The 19,096-nt window shown below is 41.1% G+C and overlaps 2 protein-coding genes across 3 annotated transcripts in view; one reads left to right on the top strand and one right to left on the bottom strand.

Moving 5' to 3' along the window:
• The first annotated feature begins 38 nt into the window (after window positions 1-38).
• LOC116425084 (uncharacterized) lies at window positions 39-9,196 on the top strand. The gene is made up of 14 exons (XM_076368102.1): window positions 39-232; window positions 506-579; window positions 656-794; window positions 876-1,053; window positions 1,127-1,282; window positions 1,362-1,640; window positions 1,708-7,005; window positions 7,082-7,196; window positions 7,274-7,475; window positions 7,553-7,736; window positions 7,813-7,971; window positions 8,034-8,186; window positions 8,304-8,396; window positions 8,490-9,196. The coding sequence occupies exons 1-14, from the start codon at window positions 188-190 to the stop codon at window positions 8,714-8,716; spliced, it is 7,302 nt and encodes a 2,433-aa protein (XP_076224217.1). The 5' UTR covers window positions 39-187; the 3' UTR covers window positions 8,717-9,196.
• A 1,344-nt stretch (window positions 9,197-10,540) lies between these two features.
• LOC116424019 (uncharacterized) overlaps window positions 10,541-19,096 on the bottom strand; it is an 81,619-nt gene continuing 73,063 nt past the window's right edge. For both annotated transcript variants that reach the window (XM_076368110.1, XM_076368109.1), the window contains exons 6-8: window positions 18,729-18,861; window positions 17,643-17,751; window positions 10,541-16,880 (exon numbers count right to left, since the gene is read on the bottom strand). In XM_076368110.1, the coding sequence (XP_076224225.1) occupies window positions 16,779-16,880; window positions 17,643-17,751; window positions 18,729-18,861 (344 nt within the window). In that variant the 3' untranslated portion in view covers window positions 10,541-16,778. The remainder of the gene's footprint in view (window positions 16,881-17,642; window positions 17,752-18,728; window positions 18,862-19,096) is intronic.

Raw genomic sequence — 19,096 nt, 5'->3', positions numbered from 1 at the left:
AGATGGTACTGCTCCGTGAGTAACATTCATGGCGCCACCTTTGCTAGTTTTCGATTTTAGTAAATCTTATATCCCTAACCGGAACTGTAAACATCAAAACGAATGCCGGATAAACGTGATTTTTGGTCGGTGTATGAAAATATAAGTGACTTTAAAATATATAATACTGTTTGTCATTCGCGTTAACATGGATCCTAGTTTTCTGGATGTAGCAGCAAATGATTCCATTCAAGTACGTATTTTCTTCTTGAAGTTTCCGCATTAAAACAAATTTAATAATACTGTCTCTTTAGGTTACTTTAAGGTTATACTACTTGTAAATCTAATGATGATTTATGATAAAAATGTAATTATGATGTATCAAATGCAATCAATTAAACTTAACTTTAATTTACTTCAACTCTTTAACTTATCAGTAGATATTTATGTAAATTTTACTGATTTTATTTTAAATATCCATAACCCCAAATCTGTCCTTGCAAGAATGTAAATATTTATGTTACAGCAAAACGATAATTGTAAGATGGAAAATTTAACACAATCTTATTTGGAGTTGAAAAAGAAAATCTGCAAAACCCAGTAAGTTATTAGAAATGTTTTCCTCGTGTTTAAGTAATGATGAACTAAGAAATTTAATCACAATATCTTTGCGCAGCGAAGTGATTAAACAATACAATGATAAACTCAAGGAATGCGAGCGTTTGAAGTCAGATTTGGATGCAGCAACTAAACAAACAAGGAAAGTCACTTGTAATTATAACTCATCATTGGCCAAAGTTATTAAATTGGAACTTGTAAGTAAAAATTATTATACTACATAATATTTTGTTTCCTGGTAGCCTTTAAAACTGCCTTATATTGATATCTTTTTCCAGCAAAATACAGAATATAAAAAAAATATTGAAACACTGACCGCAGAAGTAAATGATCATAAAATAAAAGCAGCTGCTGATCACCAGCATATACAACAATTGGTATGTAAAATAAAAGATGTAGAAAGTCATCACAATGATTTAATTATGCAGCATGATTTAAAGAAGTCTACCCTTGAAAGTAAGTAGATCAATGGATTAATATATTCTGTACATTTTAATTTCTTTAATGCCTGTACAATTTTCTTTACCAGTGAAAGTCAAAGAACTAGATCAAGAATTAAAAAATGTGAAAAAGATGTATGACATGAAAATTAAAAAGATGGAGAGAAAACCTACAACAGAAAACAATAGTATTCATAAAAGTAACAGTAGCATTAATAACGATAGCACTATCAACATTTGTAATAGTAAGTTAAATGAGTGAAGCAAGTTCACTTTAAACAATTCTAAATCCTGAATGTTGTTTAATTTTTTCTTTTGTTACAGAACCGAAAATGATAGATGTTGGAACGGTTACAATCCTCTCTAAGGATGAAATAATACAGAAACCGCAAGTTACAAATAAATGTATAATAACAGACGAATTTTATAGTATAAAAGACGATATGTATCCTATATTTTGTGCTAAATGCGAAGTTCGTATAGAACCTACACCTTTAGAAAAGATATGTAAAATCATGACAGAGTCATGTCCAAAGTTGGTAGAGCAGATTCCATCTCCTCCTAAGAAAATGTTGCCTCCGCCAATATTACCTTCATCATCCAGTAAGTATTAATTTCAAACTTAAACTCATAGAATAAAGTACAACCCATAAACTCCATGTGATTTCAGATACAATTACCGAACGCAGTGAAAGTGAAAGTTTGATAGCCTTGCCGGAAACGCCACCGCCATGTATACCGAATCAGATCAATCATTCTGAATTTATTTCTCCCAATCATCTACCGCCGCAAGCATCAGTGGAGTCAACACGTTCAAATTACAGTAACTTTCCTCCGGCGCCTAGTTTTATAAATCCAACTTATATCGGATCGACACCGGTTAATTCTGTCTCGGTAGTGAAAAGTAGAACTAGTCAGAGTACTCATTGCGATGAGATATCAATGGTCGCACCTTCACTGTCAATTATATCCTCATTGCAGAAGAGGGTTAATGCGTTAGAGAAAAAGCTAAAAAAGAAACTGAACGAAAGGAAAGTAGAACAAAACAGTAACTGTTGTCAGCATTCTAACCCGCATTATATGTATGATATTAACAATTCGATACAAGTGAATTTTATGCAACTTTGGCAAAGAATAACCGATTTATACGACAGCAAAACGAAGCAACAACACATTGTAAATAAACGTAGGAATAGAACTTGGAATAAATGTAAATTATCTCGACTGAAATCTACCAAAAGACTGCAGGACGCGCGTGCCGGAAACACATGGAAAGTAGAGACTCTGACTAAAAAGGTTGAGCCGAGTTCTGTTAGAAAGAGGCCTAAGAAACGTAAATACAGACATTCTATGCTTCTAAACAAACCCGAAGTTCCCATCGAAATTTCAGAAGATTTAGAAGAACTGGATAACGATCCGGATTCTAATTCATTCAGTGATTCATTTAATGATACTGCTGATATTGCGGTAGATGCTAGTATAAACTCTCAAAATGAATCATGTCTAGAAACGACTAGTTCAGCATGTAACAATGATTTACAGATGTTAACATGCCCTCAATCTATGGACGTAGATGAACCAGAGACTGTAGATGCACCGAAAAATTCAGCTGAATGTAATAAATCAGTGAATGGTGAAACCGACTCAGGAATATTATCAGATTCTGTTGAATCTAGTAAACTAGTGCAACTTGAAGCAGATTTAGATGTTTGTTTCGTTCCGAAGGAAAGTAAAAATCTGGAGGATCAGTCTTCCGAGAGTAGTGTACCGTGCTTCACCGAGAATTCGAGTTCAACGATATTTGAAACGGCAGAGAAACCTTCTACGAAGAACTCGAAATCAACGATATTTGAATCCGTAGGAAAATCTTCCACCGCGAACACTAATTCAACGATATTTGAATCCGTAGAAAAATCTTTCACCAAGAACTCGAGTTCAACGATAACTGATTCGGTAGAAAAAATCTCCTCTGAGAACTCGAATTCAAAGATATCTAAATTGGCAAAAAGATCCTCTACCGGGAACTTAAAATCAACGACGTCTGAGTTGGCAAAAAAATCCTCTACCGGGAACTTGAATTCAACGTCTGATTTGGCAGAAAAAACCTCCATCCAAAACTCGAGTTCAAAGATATCTAAATTGGCAAAAAAATCCTCTACCGGGAACTTAAATTCAACGATGTCTGAGTTGGCAGAAAAAACCTCCACCCAAAACTCGAGTTCAAAGATATCTAAATTGGCAAAAAAATCCTCTACCGGGAATTTGAATTCAACGATGTCTGGTTTGGCAGAAAAAACCTCCACTCAAAACTCGAATTCAACGATAACTGATTCAGCAGAAAAATATTCTACCGAGAACTTGAATTTAACGAGATCTGAATCGGCAGAAAAAATCTCCTATGAGAACCCGAGTCCAAAGATATCTAATTTGACAAAAAAATCCTCTACCGGGAACTTGAATTCAACGATGTCTAAATTGGCAGAAAAAACCTCCACCCAAGACTCGAGTTCAACCATATCTGAATTGGGAGAAAAAACCACCACCAAGAACTTGAATTTAATGATGTCTGACTTGGCAGAAAAATCCTCCACCGATTACCTGAGTTCAATGATATCTGAATTCACAGAAAGATCCCCCGCTGAGAACTTGAATTCAATGATGTCTGAATTGGCAGAAAAATCCTTCACTGAGAACTCGAATTTAATGATGTCTGAATCGACAGGAAAATCCTCCACCGAGAAATTGAATTCAACGATGTCGGAACTGACAGAAAAATCCCCCATCGAGAATTTGAATTTAATGATGTCTGATTTGGCAGAAAAATGCTCCACTAAGAACTTGAATTCAACGATGTTTGAATTGGCAGGAAGATCCCCTACCAAAAACTTGAATTTAATGGAATCTAAATTCGCAGAAAAATCCTCCATTGAGGACTTGAATTCTATGATGTCTGAATTAACAGAAAAATCCTCCACCAAGAAGTCGAATTCAACGATGTCTGAATTAACAGAAAAATCCTCCACCAAGAACTTGAATTCAACGATGTCTGAATTGGCAGAAAAATGCTCCACTAATAACTTGAATTCAACGATGTCTGAATTGGCAGAAAGATCCCCCATCAGGAACTTGAATTTAGTGATATCTAAATTGGTAGAAAAATCCTCCACCAAGAAGTCGAATTCAACGATGTCTGAATTAACAGAAAGATCCCCCATCAAGAACTTGAATTTAATGATATCTAAATTGGTAGAAAAATCCTCCACCAAGAAGTCGAATTCAACGATGTCTGATTTAACAGAAAAATCCTCCACAAAGAAGTCGAATTCAACGATGTCTGATTTAACAGAAAAATCCTCCACAAAGAAGTCGAATGTAATGATATCTGAATTGGCAGAAAAATCCTCCACCGAGAAGTCGAATGTAATGATGTCTGAACTGGCAGAAAAATCCCCCGCCGAGAACTCGAATTTAATGATGACTGAACTGGCAGAAAAATCCTCCACCGAGAACTCGAATTTAATGATATCCGAATTGACTGAGAAATCTTCCACCGAGATGATTACGCCTGACATAGTAACAGAAGAAGTTACCGAGTTGGAAATGTCAAGAACGACCGAAGAGACTGATGATGTAGAGATCATTGATTCAGTTTCTGAAATTAAAACACCTACCTCTAGAAACGTTAATCCTACACGAAAAAGAAAGATCAACGAGCTTCAAGAAACGAAGAAATGCACTCGTCAACAATTGTTGAAAAAGATAAGAAATTTGAGGAAGTGTAGTACTATTCCAAATACGCGTCCAAGTACTTCAAATCACCACGAGATAGGACAGAACCGGAATAAAAGTTCTCACGCCTTGCAGGTCGAGGATCAGTTGGAAAAGGAAGTTGAGGATGTTAAGGAGGATGATTATATTCCTAAAAAGAAGCCTCGAATTGCCCATGTACCTAAAGCTACAGTAACAGAGCAAAACGTATCATTAAACAATTGTGTACAGGCGACGGTATGTGCAGGTGAAAATTTGGCAAATAAAAAAGAAAATTTAGAAACTGTTGCCAATAACCTTATCGATCCTAATAGAAGCCCTATAATAAAACTGACTAAACTACCACTGAAGAACAGAATCAATTTGTACGAGCAACCTATTACTCCGACAGTGGTAAAAGAGAGCAACCAGGAATTAAAAGATAAATGTAATAATAGCACTAATAAACCAAACCTGACGCCATTAAGCATAGCGAGACCTGATGTAGCACCTGTTGCAGAGACTAATAATGATAATAAAGTATTGACAAGTGACACTGAGTGTGCACCTGAGTATAATTCTAAAGTGAAAGATTTATTTGGCGACGATTCTGATAGTTCTGAAGACTTTGATTCCCCTCAAAGTCCTGATGATCCTTCTGGAGTATCAGTGGAAGTTAACAGAACGGATCCTAAATTAACTGAAGAATGTGATTTTGATTCTCCTCAAAGTCCTGATGATTCCTTTGGAAAATCAGTGGAAGTTAACAAAACGGATCCTAAATTAACTGAGGAATGTGATTTTGATTCCCCTCAAAGTCCTGATGATCCCTTTGGAAAATCAGTGGAAGTTAACAAAACGGATTCTAAATTATCTGAGGAATGTGATTTTGATTCCCCTCAAAGTCCTGATGATCCTTCTGGAGTATCAGTGGAAGTTAACAAAACGGATTCTAAATTAACTGAGGAATGTGATTTTGATTCCCCTCAAAGTCCTGATGATCCTTGTGGAGTATCAGTGGAAGTTAACAAAACGGATTCTAAATTAACTGAAGAATGTGATTTTGATTCCCCTCAAAGTCCTGATGATCCTTTTGGAAAATCAGTGGAAGTTAACAAAAAGGATCCTAAATTAACTGAAGAATATGATTTTAATTCCCCTCAAAGTCCTAATGATCCTTTTGGAGTATCAGTGGAAGTTAACAAAACGGATTCTAAATTAACTGAAGAATGTGATTTTGATTTCCCTCAAAGTCCTGATGATCTTTTTGGAAAATCAGTGGAAGTTAACAAAGCAGATCCTAAATTAACTGAAGAATGTGATTTTGATTCCCCTCAAAGTCCTGATGATCCTTTTGGAAAATCAGTGGAAGTTAACAAAGCAGATCCTAAATTAACTGAGGAATGTGATTTTGATTCCCCTCAAAGTCCTGATGATCCTTTTGGAAAATCAGTGGAAGTTAACAAAATGGATCCTAAATTAACCGAGGAATGTGATTTTGATTCCCCTCAAAGTCCTGATAATCCTTTTGGAAAATCAGTGGAAGTTAACAAAGCAGATCCTAAATTAACTGAGGAATGTGATTTTGATTCCCCTCAAAGTCCTGATGATCCTTTTGGAAAATCAGTGGAAGTTAACAAAATGGATCCTAAATTAACCGAGGAATGTGATTTTGATTCCCCTCAAAGTCCTGATAATCCTTTTGGAAAATCAGTGGAAGTTAACAAAACAGACTCTAAATTAACTGAAGAATATGGACAACTAAAAAGGAAAAACGAAACCAATTTGTCAGGTTCGGACAAACCAGTTGTTAGTATTCATAACATTAAAAACAAAGTCAATAGTCAAGCGAAATGCAAAAAAAATGATAAGTTCAATGAACCGTCGACAGTGAACGTTATATTAACTAATAATTTACAGTCACAGCATTGCCAGGATAATAATAATCAGTTTAGGAAATCAACTAATGTTAAACACAAGCTGACTGTATCTCGGAAAAAGGTTCAAAAAGTCGTAAATAATGATGAGTCATTTAACTCCAACAATTTGACTTCAAATAACGTACAGCAAAGTAAGGTAAATGAAATGACCTGTACCACAGAAAGAAAATTAAATTCGCAACTTCCTATCGAAATACTGAAAGAATTCAATAAAAATAGCACTATAAATAGAAATTATAAAAAGGAACTTGAACAATTAGAAAAGATCCGTTCGGAAGCAGGTAATGTTACTACATAGAGCTAACTACTTAAAGATATACTAATGAATTCATTCTAAATGCGTTGCATCCATTTCAGATAAGTCTGTAGTGAAGCAGCTGCATAGAATTATACACAGTGAATGGCAAGATGCTCTGCATTGGGATGTAATTGAAAAATTGAAAAGTACTTACACTCCCCGTATCATAGCAAAGTAAATATCAAAATACAATCAATATATTTAACATCGATAATTTAGCAGAATTCAAATGGACCGTTATCTGATTTCAGAAATATTGTAGACTATTTAAGCGTAACGCAAAAGGTGAACAAGAACCTGGACAATACCTATACACCACCTGCACCTTTAATGACTAAAGTACAGCAAAGAATTGTAGCATTGTTAGCTGACTTAGAAGAATCATTTCCGATTATTCAACTGGTTCAAGGTGCCATAGAATATAAGCTATTTAAGTTCAACCAGCAAGTACAGGTTTGATTAATATTAATTAAGTTAATTTGTTATATAAAATTTAACGACCCAATTAAAGATATCCTTCTTATGTCTAGAAATCAGTTGTGGAATTACTTGCTAGGGTGTATATTATTCTAGCCAAAATTAAGAAAGATAGACAAAAAGTAAGGATATTCTGTTGCGATGCTCTTTATTGTATGGGACTTTCGGGGATACTTGTTTTGTATACAGTATTTACTTGTTGGCCAGAGTCATTTCCAAAGAATGAAACTAATAACGGTATGTATGATGCAATTTTGATTAAGTTAGGTAAGTACTAATTGACTATTTTAACATTACCGAATGTCATTCATAGATCTACTACCGAAATGTATTGCTCATCTTCTCTTGGCTCAACAAGCTGTTAACTACCCTAAGCTTTTCGCATTGAAGAACTTGGTAACTCTATACTATAAGTATCCATCAGGAACCCTGTCTGCAAATATATTGAAAGAACTTTTGACGGCACTTCAAGGTAAATAAATATTGTAATACATCATTCCAATGGAATTGCGTTAACGTTGACCTGCGTTGCAGAAAAATGTCACCCTGACGTCGAGGCGAGCATTAAACTTTTAGCAAAGAAAGAAGGCATGGAATGGACGTACAAGAATATCATTAAGGGAGCTTTGTTGCCCATGATTATTAACGAAAAGCTTCCCGACATGTACAGGGCGTTCGGTTTACTCGGTAATGAAGTGTTTTCAATTTTACATTATTTTAATTCTAGTGATGTGTGATGTTAAGTGAGGCCTTGGCTTGAACCACTGAACGTTCAAGTAATAATTTTCTTTATCATAATTGTAGGCGACCTGATGCGCGTATTCCCTATAGAAGATAAGGATAACTCAGTCGGTGAAATTGTTGAACAATTATGTGACCTAATTAGTTCCGGTGAAGGTACACGCCTGCTTTAATTTATTTCACTCGGATTGCACGCACGCAGACCAACGTCACGAGTATGCTAATTTACAAATTTGCACTTTTAATTAGGAACGGATGAACAACAGGAGGGTGTGATCTCGGCGTTACTTAGCTTGTCAAGGCATAAATTCGACACGGTGCTATCAAACGTGACGAACTGGACCCCCACCGTGCCCCTTCATGACCGAACCGTGGAACAGATCCGTGGAATGTTTAATCAACGCGACCCAACTTTCTGGAGGGGTTACCTAAAGAAGTATGAGATCTCGAAAACGGGTAAACGAAGTAAAACATAACATAGAGCAGCTCCTCCATCGCCAACGACAACACGCACCTTGTGATATTTATTTAGCGGATAATTCTTAAGTATTATTTAAAGATTGAGACGTTTAAGTTGCGGATTTCGTTAATAAATATTTTTGCATATTTCTATTATTTCAATTGGCGATATATATGTTTCTCGCATTAGAAAGTTACGACGTTAACGTATTGTGTACATATTATTGCGCGTTGGGCGAAGAAAACCTTATGTTATGCTTCGAACGAGTCAATCCTAGAACGTTAATATATCTATATATACGATCAACTAATAACTTTGGTAAACCAAAGAAGATACTTATTACGCAATAGAAGCGAGCCTCATATTATGAGTAAGTTTCCCTGCGTTTAAAAGCTTCCTACAAACTTTTTTAATTTTTTATTACCGTAAGAAGAGAGTCGCAATGACGGAGAACATCGTTTTGTTATCGAAATAAAATGAAAAAATTGGTTTTCTATCTCGTTTCTCTCGTGTTTGTGCAAACCCTGCTTGTTACATCGATTCTTTTAGATAAACCTTGATCTATGATTAACCTCAGGGTTACAGTTCTAATTTTTATAATGATCATCGTACCAAAATGTTAACATTTTTGAACGTTAAATTCAAGAAGCATGAAGCCCTGTACCTGTATAACCAGTGGCTTCGATGAAACTAGCTTCAAATTCAAAATATATTTACATTATTTCAAGTATGATCCTAAACTGTACGTTGCGTCTCAATTAGGTTCCATACAGACCACCCGGTGTAACGTCTGCCATGCTTTTTGAACCAGGAGGATGTGCCCGGTGAAAGATGCAGTGAGACAAAACATTGGTCAGATTGGTGTCTGAATATTCATGAGATTCCGGTTTATCGCATGAACAAGACCATTAACCTGGACTCGGGCTAGCACTCATTATCGGAGTAATGAACATTAAATAGTAATTAGAAGGTATACAGACTTACGTAGCTCTGCGATTCCCGCCAGGATGCCGCGGAGTGTTTCTTTGACCCGCTGCGGGACGTCGCGCGGATAATTCGAATCGTAACTCAAAGGTTTAACGTCGTCGTCGGGATTTAACACGTTGACTGCTGTGATCACCGGTGATCGAATTACTATAGTTCACTCGATTAAAAGATGATTATTTGGAGACGTTACTATATTATAAACAACGCTACCTAATGCGGTGACATTCAACTGGACGAACGTGCAGTAATAATTCAATTCAGTCAAAAGATTTGATATTGTATCTTTTCTATTTTGTATTTTTTTTTAACCGTTGATTCGACAGGTAAGTAAACGACGACGCTTTTCCGGAACCGGAAGTGCAGGCGTAATGTATACGAAAATTGGTGACCGTTGTTTCCGGTGATTAAACGTCGAACGTTAAAATGAATTCTTCTCCAAGTATCATATATCACGTTTCTTTTGATCATCTCTAAATTTCAGCTCTACAATTGCCAGTGATATTCAGAGTTGTATCATTAAAGAGATCATAATGAAGCAGCATTGTATTCGTTATTATTACCGGAATAAGCTCCACCGGAAGTACGAAACCGTGGAATCTCAGTATTTAAATATTATAATCTCGCGCAGCAGGAAATAATCGTGTTCATATATTAATTGAACTAATTTCCAGGCAAACGTATATAATTAATTCGGTAGTCCGTACCGTACCGTACCGTACCGAGTGGAACACGGCCGTCCGATTGTCTCGGGTAATTCGTTCTCGCGAGTGATGAGGACCAAAGGGCGGGAACGGCGAATGAAGTCTGAAAATTAGTAACGTGTAAGATCTCGATATTTATGCTATTTAAACATTTCGGGAAACAAGATTACAAGTTTTTATTCCTTTCAATATAATAATAATAATAATCATAATCATAATAATAATAATAATAGATAATAATAATAATATATAATAATAATAAAAAATAATAGCAATAATAGCAATAATAATAATAATAATAATCAACATATCGTAAGCTTCCATACGCAGAGCACGCTAAGTTAATACATGTACATGGTTTCTTTACAAAAATAATAACAATGTTTCGATGCAACATTGCGGATCCCACTGATCAATCTCGTCTAGCTAAATGACACTTTAGCGCTTCCTTTGGATAGATAACTTTCGTATATTATATATACATATATACATATATATATATATATATCCATACATATATATATATATATATATATACATATATATCCCGCATTTAATCCTCGCCAATCGCTTTTCCGCAAGGGAACATCCTCTCTACCACTTTCTCTCTCTACCACACACACTTTCTTTCTCTTTCCCCTTTCTCTCTCTTCCTCTACACAACACACATACACACACTCTCTCTTTCCCCTTTTTCTCCACACAAACACACATACACACTCTCTCTCTCCCCTTTTTCTCTCTCTTTTTCTCTACACAAACACACATACACACCCTCTCTCTCTCTACACAAACACACACACACTCTCTTTCGCTCTCTCTCTCTGCTACACACACACACACACGCTCTCTCTCTCTCTCTCTCTCTGTCCCTTACTTTCACTCGCGATCTCTGTCACCTCTACTCACTCTGACACGGCCCACCGTGATCCGGCAATCCCGATTCCCGCTATCATCTATCTCCCGTCCGTCTAAACCGTTAATTTTTCTTATTTTCCCCTCTCCTGCGATTTAAATAAACTACTTATTTGTCAGTTAATCGACATTGTCTTTGGTACATTTTACAACGAACAGCATACCGCGCGATACAGTACGGATTTGGTAAATATCGGACGGTCGGAGGGGGTGGGTGGGGGGCTGCCCGCCGTTTCCCCGCCGTCATGTTTAAAGCGCACGCGATTTCCACGATTCTTTTTCTTCTCATTTTTTCTTTCTTCTTCCTGGGAACGAAAAAATTTCTGCTTGGGAGGGCCATTCGCGTGTCCCCGGGCGCGAAACGGCCTCCGTCCGGAAATTAAAACGGCGAACGAAAATAAACGCGTATTATTAAACAATTTATGCCAACGAAAGAAGCCGGAAGCGCAGGCGGAGGACAGGGGAATCCCGTCGCAGGGGACGAACGAACGGACGAGTTACGGGGTGTGCGAGCGGAGCTAGAGGCCGGGCCGAGGAGGTCGAAGAAGAAGAGCAGCAACGTCGAAACGGATGACCAGGGAATCGATCGGGAGCCGTTGATCCCGAGGACCGCGAATTTCGTGGTTCCGGCCGGCTCGAGAATCATCCCCTTCCGATCGATCGGCATCCTCCGATTCGCTGTCGCGCTTTCATCCCTCGAGGATTGGCTCGCTCCGGCTTTAGACCCAAAGAAAATTGTCCGATATTTCTTCCGTCGATCGATCAAAAAACACTCGCTTCCCCGGCCCGAGCGATCCATCCCTTTCCCCTCCCTTTCTCTCGCTCCCTACGGCCCCGCGTCCCGACACCGTTTCCCGTTCCCCTGTCCTCCGGGTGCACTTCCTCGTCTCGATCCGTGCGATCACACGGCCACGGCGCTGTCTGATGTACTTAAAAATGCCACCATTCTGTCTTTGCACGCTTCGAACGATCGCTGGATCGCGGATCGATCGAGCGACCGCCACCGACGGAGTGTCTCGGACACGCGCGGTTTCTTCCGCCCTTCGTTCTCCGAACTTGCTTACGCGCGAGGAACGCGGAGAAATGAAAATCGAGAACGCAACGGGAAGGAAAAAGAAACTTAGAGGCAACGGCTGTGATTTGCTTGACCGTTGGCGTTCCGTAATGGTGGTCGGAGAAATCGGAGATCCCGGAGAAACCGCGGGTCCCGAGCGATCGCTCGATCGCGCGCGATTCACGCGACGATCGACGCCAGTCGGCCCCGCGAACGATCTTCCTCGATCGTTTGAAGGAATTCTCATCTGACTATGGTTTTCTTTGTTCGCCGATCGGCCATTTTGGAGAACTCGTTAACCGGATGGTGAACTGATCGTTCGATTTTAGCGTTTCCGATGCTACGAGCGTAGCTGATTCTTCGGGATCGATAAATGAATTTTACGGATAAACGCTTCGTTCAACGAATAGTTTGAGATGTATCGAGCATAAACAAAACAGAAGGAAATTTGACGTTTGCTGATTTAAGGGTTTTCGCGTAGGAAAGAAGGTAAATGGCGTCTCGATCGGTGAACAAGAGAAACACGGCCGCGTCCCAATAAATCGGCCGCCTCGCGTCCGATCGCCGCGTGCTTCCATCGCTCCCGTTCATCTCCTGCTCTCGTTTCCTCACCTCATAAATAATAAATCGTGTCCTTAAAACGTATAATCGTTAAACCAAAGTACGCGAGAGCTAGGTTTATTAGGAATAAACTGATTAAATCGAGTTCTGATCGATAGGTAAGTTAATTAAGAGAAGAGCAAAGAGACGAAGAGAAAAACAAAAACAAAAACAAAAAAAAAAGAAAAGAAAAGAAAAGGTAGGAAAAGAAAAGGAAAGAAAAGGAGGAAACGAATAAATTGAATCGATCGTAACTAAACCGATCGTAAATTAGTAAAGATAATTAAATCGTGATAATTAATTAATTACGAGAATACGAATAAATTAGGAACCAAGTACAAAGTATGAGACGTACGATTGTTTCGGGGTTCGGGTGAAATTGTGTCTAACGTTTGTCCTCTTTGTGTGTTACGTGTAAGTGTGTCCGACGTGTACCTCTGTGTGCGTGCGTGTGTACGGGGAGGAAAATTAAATTAGAATAACGCCGTTTCTCCACGTTAATTAGGACTATTTATAAATTAATCGGGCTTCCCCGTCGAAAACACTTCTCTCTTAGGCCTCCTCGTCCTGATCAACGACCTAAAGCTCTCGTCTCCAATTCTTGCCTCTTCGGTTTCGCTGCCCGAAAACCGGGGCCCCGCTCGTTAATCGAGAACGCGTCCGATTTCGCCGTGATAACGTTCGCCACTCGCGGCCGAGGGGATGTCGGGGATCGCGTGGGAGGCACTGGGGGGATGATGGAAAGCAAGAAGGGTTGCAAAGGGGGCTGACTGACAACGCGACCCATTAAGACACAAGAAGAGCAGACGATCTCTTAGAGCGTTTGGAAGCTTCTCCTCACTCCGCAGTATCTACAAATATACAAATCACCGTTCAACACGGATAGACATATCTCCTGTCTCTCTCTCCCTCTTACTCTCTCTTTCTCTCTCTTTCTCTCTCTCACTCGCACGCATTCTCTCGCACTCTCGCACACGTTCTCTCTCTCTCAATCTCTCTGCGTGGAGAGCGTTAGGTACGAACGACGAGAAAAATATCGTGTATCTTCCGCGCAACACTCCTCGGGACGGCGTCGCCTTCGGCGGTTGGAACATATATTTTGTTTTCGGTTCGCCTCTATCTCTCTCTCTGCCACTCTCTCTCTCTCGCTCTCTCGCTCTCTCTTTCAATGCTCATTCTATCGCTCTCTCGGTTTCTCTAGCAAAAACCAGCGCGGCACCGGTTATTTTCGGTGGTGCGGAGCACGCGACCCGGCGATCTCTCACGCGACCCCTGTCATCCGGCCGACTCGTCTCTCCACCCCGCGAAATTTATTTGTCGTCGAACGTCACACGGTTATCGTACAGCGGTGTACATGTTAATTGAGGGAGGTTTGGGGAGGCTCGATCAAAGCGTCATTTGATTGTAGTTAGTCCGCTACAAACAGCGATTCCTTTTATCGCGACCCGGATAAATTTCGCGGGGGTCGGACGCGAGTCGATCGGCTGGCCCGACACGGATAATTTACTATTTACAACTGGGGGGCGGGGGGTAGCGAGTGACGCGCGGTCGCTGCCCGCCGTTTCGGATTCGTTTGTCGACTTTCTCTTCGCCCGACGAACGCTGCCGTCCACGACCGCCGATCTCCGTCTTCGCTCGCCTCCGATGTCACGACGACCCTTCGAATCCTCGAAGTTTCTCGTCGAGGCGGACCACGCTGGGACTCGCCGCCATTTGCAATCCGAAGGCGCCCGCGAACATGGCGTCCGAAGTAATCGGAGGACATCGCGCGACGAACTTAAAAAGTATTCGCCTGAACTTTCATCCGTCTCGGCCGATGTTTATCTTAATTCGAGTGACACGTTGAACATAAAATATGCAACGACGAGACGATACGGTACTAAGTACAGACTATTAAGTATCTATTAAGAACGAAAATGAGCTGCTTTTGTAACGATCACTGTAGCCTTCCAGTCGCTACAGTTTGTTTCTTTTTTTTAGAAAGAAAAGCATTCACTTTGGTTTGAGCATTGCAACTTTTATGCGCAGTGTACTCGTGACTCGCCATGATTCCCGGAGACGCGAATACTTTTCACGCTCGCCGCATCTCGCTGTCGGAACCAAATTCGAAATATATGGAATATCGTTTTTCTCTATCGTCGAGCTCCTCGAAAACCCTTGCAGAACCGAAACTGTTTTAATTCGTCATCCTATTCCTCGTGGCGATCTCTGGTCATAACTACCGCCTCGGTGCACGCGTTCCTCGGAACACTCTCCTGTACACATTAATTTAGGGGGTGGGGCTGGGGTGGGGCTGGGGGAGGGGGGGATAACTATTTAAGACACGGGTTACAAGTTCGTTTTGGATTCTCTTTGGCGTTGTCTTTGATACAATACAGGGCGAAGATTAAAGACGAAGGCGTCGATGGATCGAAAAACGACATTACATAAAAATCAGCACCAATCGTTTTCGTTTTCGCTCGATCGGCCGCGATCCTCCGATTATTCCGCACCGGACGAACCGCGAACGCTTCGACGGCCGCCGGACGAACGAAGCGAGAATCGTCCGCGTTCGTCGAGAGCTCTCAACCGATCCGCCGAACGTTCGTCCGCGCCGGTGATCGACGAACGTAAGAGAACGAAACCGGCGACGCGAAGACTCCCGAAAGACTCTTCTCTCGGCTCCTCGCTTCCGGCCTCTTCCCCGTTTCTCCGCGATGGAACACACACGCTTCCGCGGCTGGCCGCCGTAGAACAAGAAGAACACAGAAGGCCGGGCGAACAGGGAAGAACACGGAAAAGAAACGGAAACGGGACGAGCCGATCCCGATCCAACCTGGAACCGCTTTCTCCTTTCTCTCTCTCTCTCTCTCTCTCTCTCTCTCTCTCTCTCTCTCTCTCACACACACCTCCACCGAAGAAGAAGCCGTGGAAAGAAACTTGAACTCCGTCGTATCGGGTTCTCGTCGCTAACGAACCGCTACTTCGACGTTACTATACTCATATACCTTTTATTCTTTTTTTTTGTTGTTTCTTCTTGATTATTATTATTGTCTGATCTAAAAACTATTTTCACTTTCGTCCGGATAGGAACAATGATTTACCGGGTGTGTGTAACGCATGTAAGCGTGTGTGTGCACGCTCGTTCACTCTTCACACACACACGCGCGCACGCACACAGCCGCACACGCGCGCACACACACATACACACACACCGTACGAAGGCGCGCGCGCGCACTCTGTCTCCTCTCGCCTCCTCTCTCTATAAAACGAGTGTCCGCGCCCCGTCCGTCGTCCGTGGCCGGGGCTTTTATTTTTAAAGCCTCCCTTTCTTCCACTTTCCTCTGTCCTTTGTTCTTCCGAAAGGTCCGGCTCTATTTAAAGTTTAAGCTACGTACTCTCCCATTTAAATCCTACGTGATTTCCGCGGCCGGATTTTCCTCGCGTCTGGATTCCTCTTCGAGTCTTCTTTCTTTCTTTCTCCGCCAGCTGGTCCGTGGTCCTGGCGTCTTCGAGGCGATCTCTCTCTCTCTCTTCCTCTCTTCCTCTCTCTCTCCTCAGGGATCCTCGGATGCTAGGTCGATCCTCGTGACGGGCCAGTCGTCGTGAAAGAGCGTTATCGTGGCGAATTGTTCGTTCGTTCGCTCGAGGAGTCGAGGGGGGAACTTTCGCGCTTTCCGCGGCGAAACCGTGGCCCATGGACGGAGACAGAAAGCTTGGAGAACGGGCGAGGTACTCGGCTCCCGTTTTTCTCGCCTCGACACCGTTGACGACCGCTCGCACGCCCGAAGACGAACCCCGGCTCCGTGTCGTCGAGGCTCAGGCACCGGATCGGCGTTTCCCTACTGCGTCGAACGCTTGCCCTCGCTGATCGACGCCATTCTCATCGACTCCGCGGCGTCCGGGCTGCTCCATCCGGGCATTCTCGTTTGCTCTATCGCCGCCTGCGAAACACACCGCGGACGCGTTCGTCGCGCGTTTTACTCTTTCGGCTCGACGGTCTCGCGACGAGCAGTGGACGCTTGCGCAGGCTCGTGGTTTCGAGAAGTTTGGTTGGAGAATTTTCAAGATCGGAATATTGAGATTTCAACCCTTTGCGAGATCAAACTTTCGTATTTCGAATACCGAGTTGCGAACGAATGATTTAGTAACTCGAATAGCAAGCATCCGTTGTGTAATTTGGCCGAATCTGCTGAAGGCTTCGTGTTCTTTGAAGAATCCGCAAAGGGTTAACTTGAAACTCTTGTTTTGGAAGCTACCGCTTTGTTTGATAGGTTTTAGACTGGTCACTCTATAGGCGTGATCAAGAATGTGGTTTTTAGAAGAAACTTGGAGGTTTCATACTAATAGAGTATCGAAGCATCACGGTAACGTACGTAAATCTCCAACCTTTCTCTTCGCGTATTTTGTGTACCGGTCTTGCACAAGCATCCACTGTCTACTGGTAACTACAGCTAGGAATCTTGCGAACAATTTGACTTAATGGCATCTCTCTTTAGACGTTATTGACAGTAATGCATTCAGAACTTCGGTTGCAAGATTAGAGAGATGAGTATTGGTTTGTTATTATCTGCCAATCTATCCTCGCCGGCTATTCGTCTCTCGGCAGGCAAGTTTACGTTCGAATGGAAGAGAAGTGAATAGAAACAACGAGAGAAGCGTACTACACGGAAATAATGTCGTTAATATTGGTATTCTTCGCTTACCAGGCTATTAGGATTCTTCGTCATGAAGATCATGAGGGAGCGGCTGCGGTTGCTAAACGGCCTCAGCTCCGGATCTCGGCCAGGACCATCCACCGTGTCGACGCAATTGCTGTCGCCATAAAGATAACGCGCAATGTTAAATTTCAGTGGACAAAAAAGCGTTATCAGATATTTCCGCGGGCGAAGCTTCGTAAGGGGTGCATTGCATCTACCAGGAAGATCTATCACTCTCTGATACAATTAACTCTAACAAAGTTACACTCGAATAACGAGAGACTATGATTATACTCTAAACGAAACAGTTGAGACTAGAATCTGTCGAAAAGTTAATCTTAATAATAATCGTTACTTCAACCCCTTGTCTTATAACGTGTCAGACTCGTAATGATTTTCATGATTTAACAAACAAGTATTAATCGATTCGTTGGAATTCAAAGTAAACATTATTCTTTTGTAATCAATTATTGATTACATAGAATATGCCTACAATTTTTCTCTTTTTCTAATAAACCTTGACAAAATGGTATCGATCAGAGTTGAGAAAGAAATCATAAGACAAAGGGTTAAGTAATAAAATTGACTCTTTTTGTAAAATATACAATATGAAATTTTTAAAAAATTTTTAAAAAATTTGGATGTGTGGAAAATCTAATAATTTTAGGGTAGTTTCTTTGATTCGTTAAAATATTTGATACTATAACTGGTGCAATATTCGAGCCTACAGAGTTCAAAGGGTTAAATATGAAAGTAAAACAATCCAAATGAACTTAGCACTCCAGATGGTTTTGTAATTTATCAGCAACAGCGGCTAAATTTTATAGTATCCCTAGCGAAAATGAAAAATGCTATAACATTCCTTCAATCTTTTATTTTCCTCAGCAGAAAATTTGGAAAATCTAGTTTCTTTGATTCGTTAAAATATTTGATATTATAACTGGTGCAACATTAGAATCTACAGAGTTCAAAGGGTTAAATCTGTTTGCCAACGGTTCCCGGATAAGGATCCTCGATGGACGGCGCGCGCGGAGGCAGAGCAGCACGGGCCAGAATGCGAAAAGGGAAGGAAACATGTTAGAAAATACGTACCTCGACCGCAATTCCTTTTGCTTTCGCTTACAGTGGATGTAAGCCGCTATGCAAATGATAACGACGAGGAATACTGCTATCGTGGCACCGCCAGCGATGCTGGCCGTCTCCAACATTACACGCTGCCGGGAAGCTGTAACGCAAGATCGGCTTCTTAGCGATGCAGACACGGTTTCCTGTTTCCCAGACTCGTTCTAATGCCTTCCGAGATTGAATGCCAACTAATTGTATCCTCGTGACGGCGTCCCCGAGCGCCCGTGACTACCGGTTCACGAAACGCGGCGCTAACCGGGACCACTGCCCGAGACTTCCGGGTGCGATCGATGGCTCTCGTCGATCGTAACGACAGATCTCGGTGTCCCGACACG

This window comes from Nomia melanderi, chromosome 5 (genome assembly GCF_051020985.1).
Source record: "Nomia melanderi isolate GNS246 chromosome 5, iyNomMela1, whole genome shotgun sequence".
In the NCBI taxonomy this organism is placed as follows: domain Eukaryota; kingdom Metazoa; phylum Arthropoda; class Insecta; order Hymenoptera; family Halictidae; genus Nomia; species Nomia melanderi.
The sequence above is the reverse complement of the archived record's forward strand: the minus strand, read 5'-3'. Positions and strand labels throughout refer to the sequence as shown.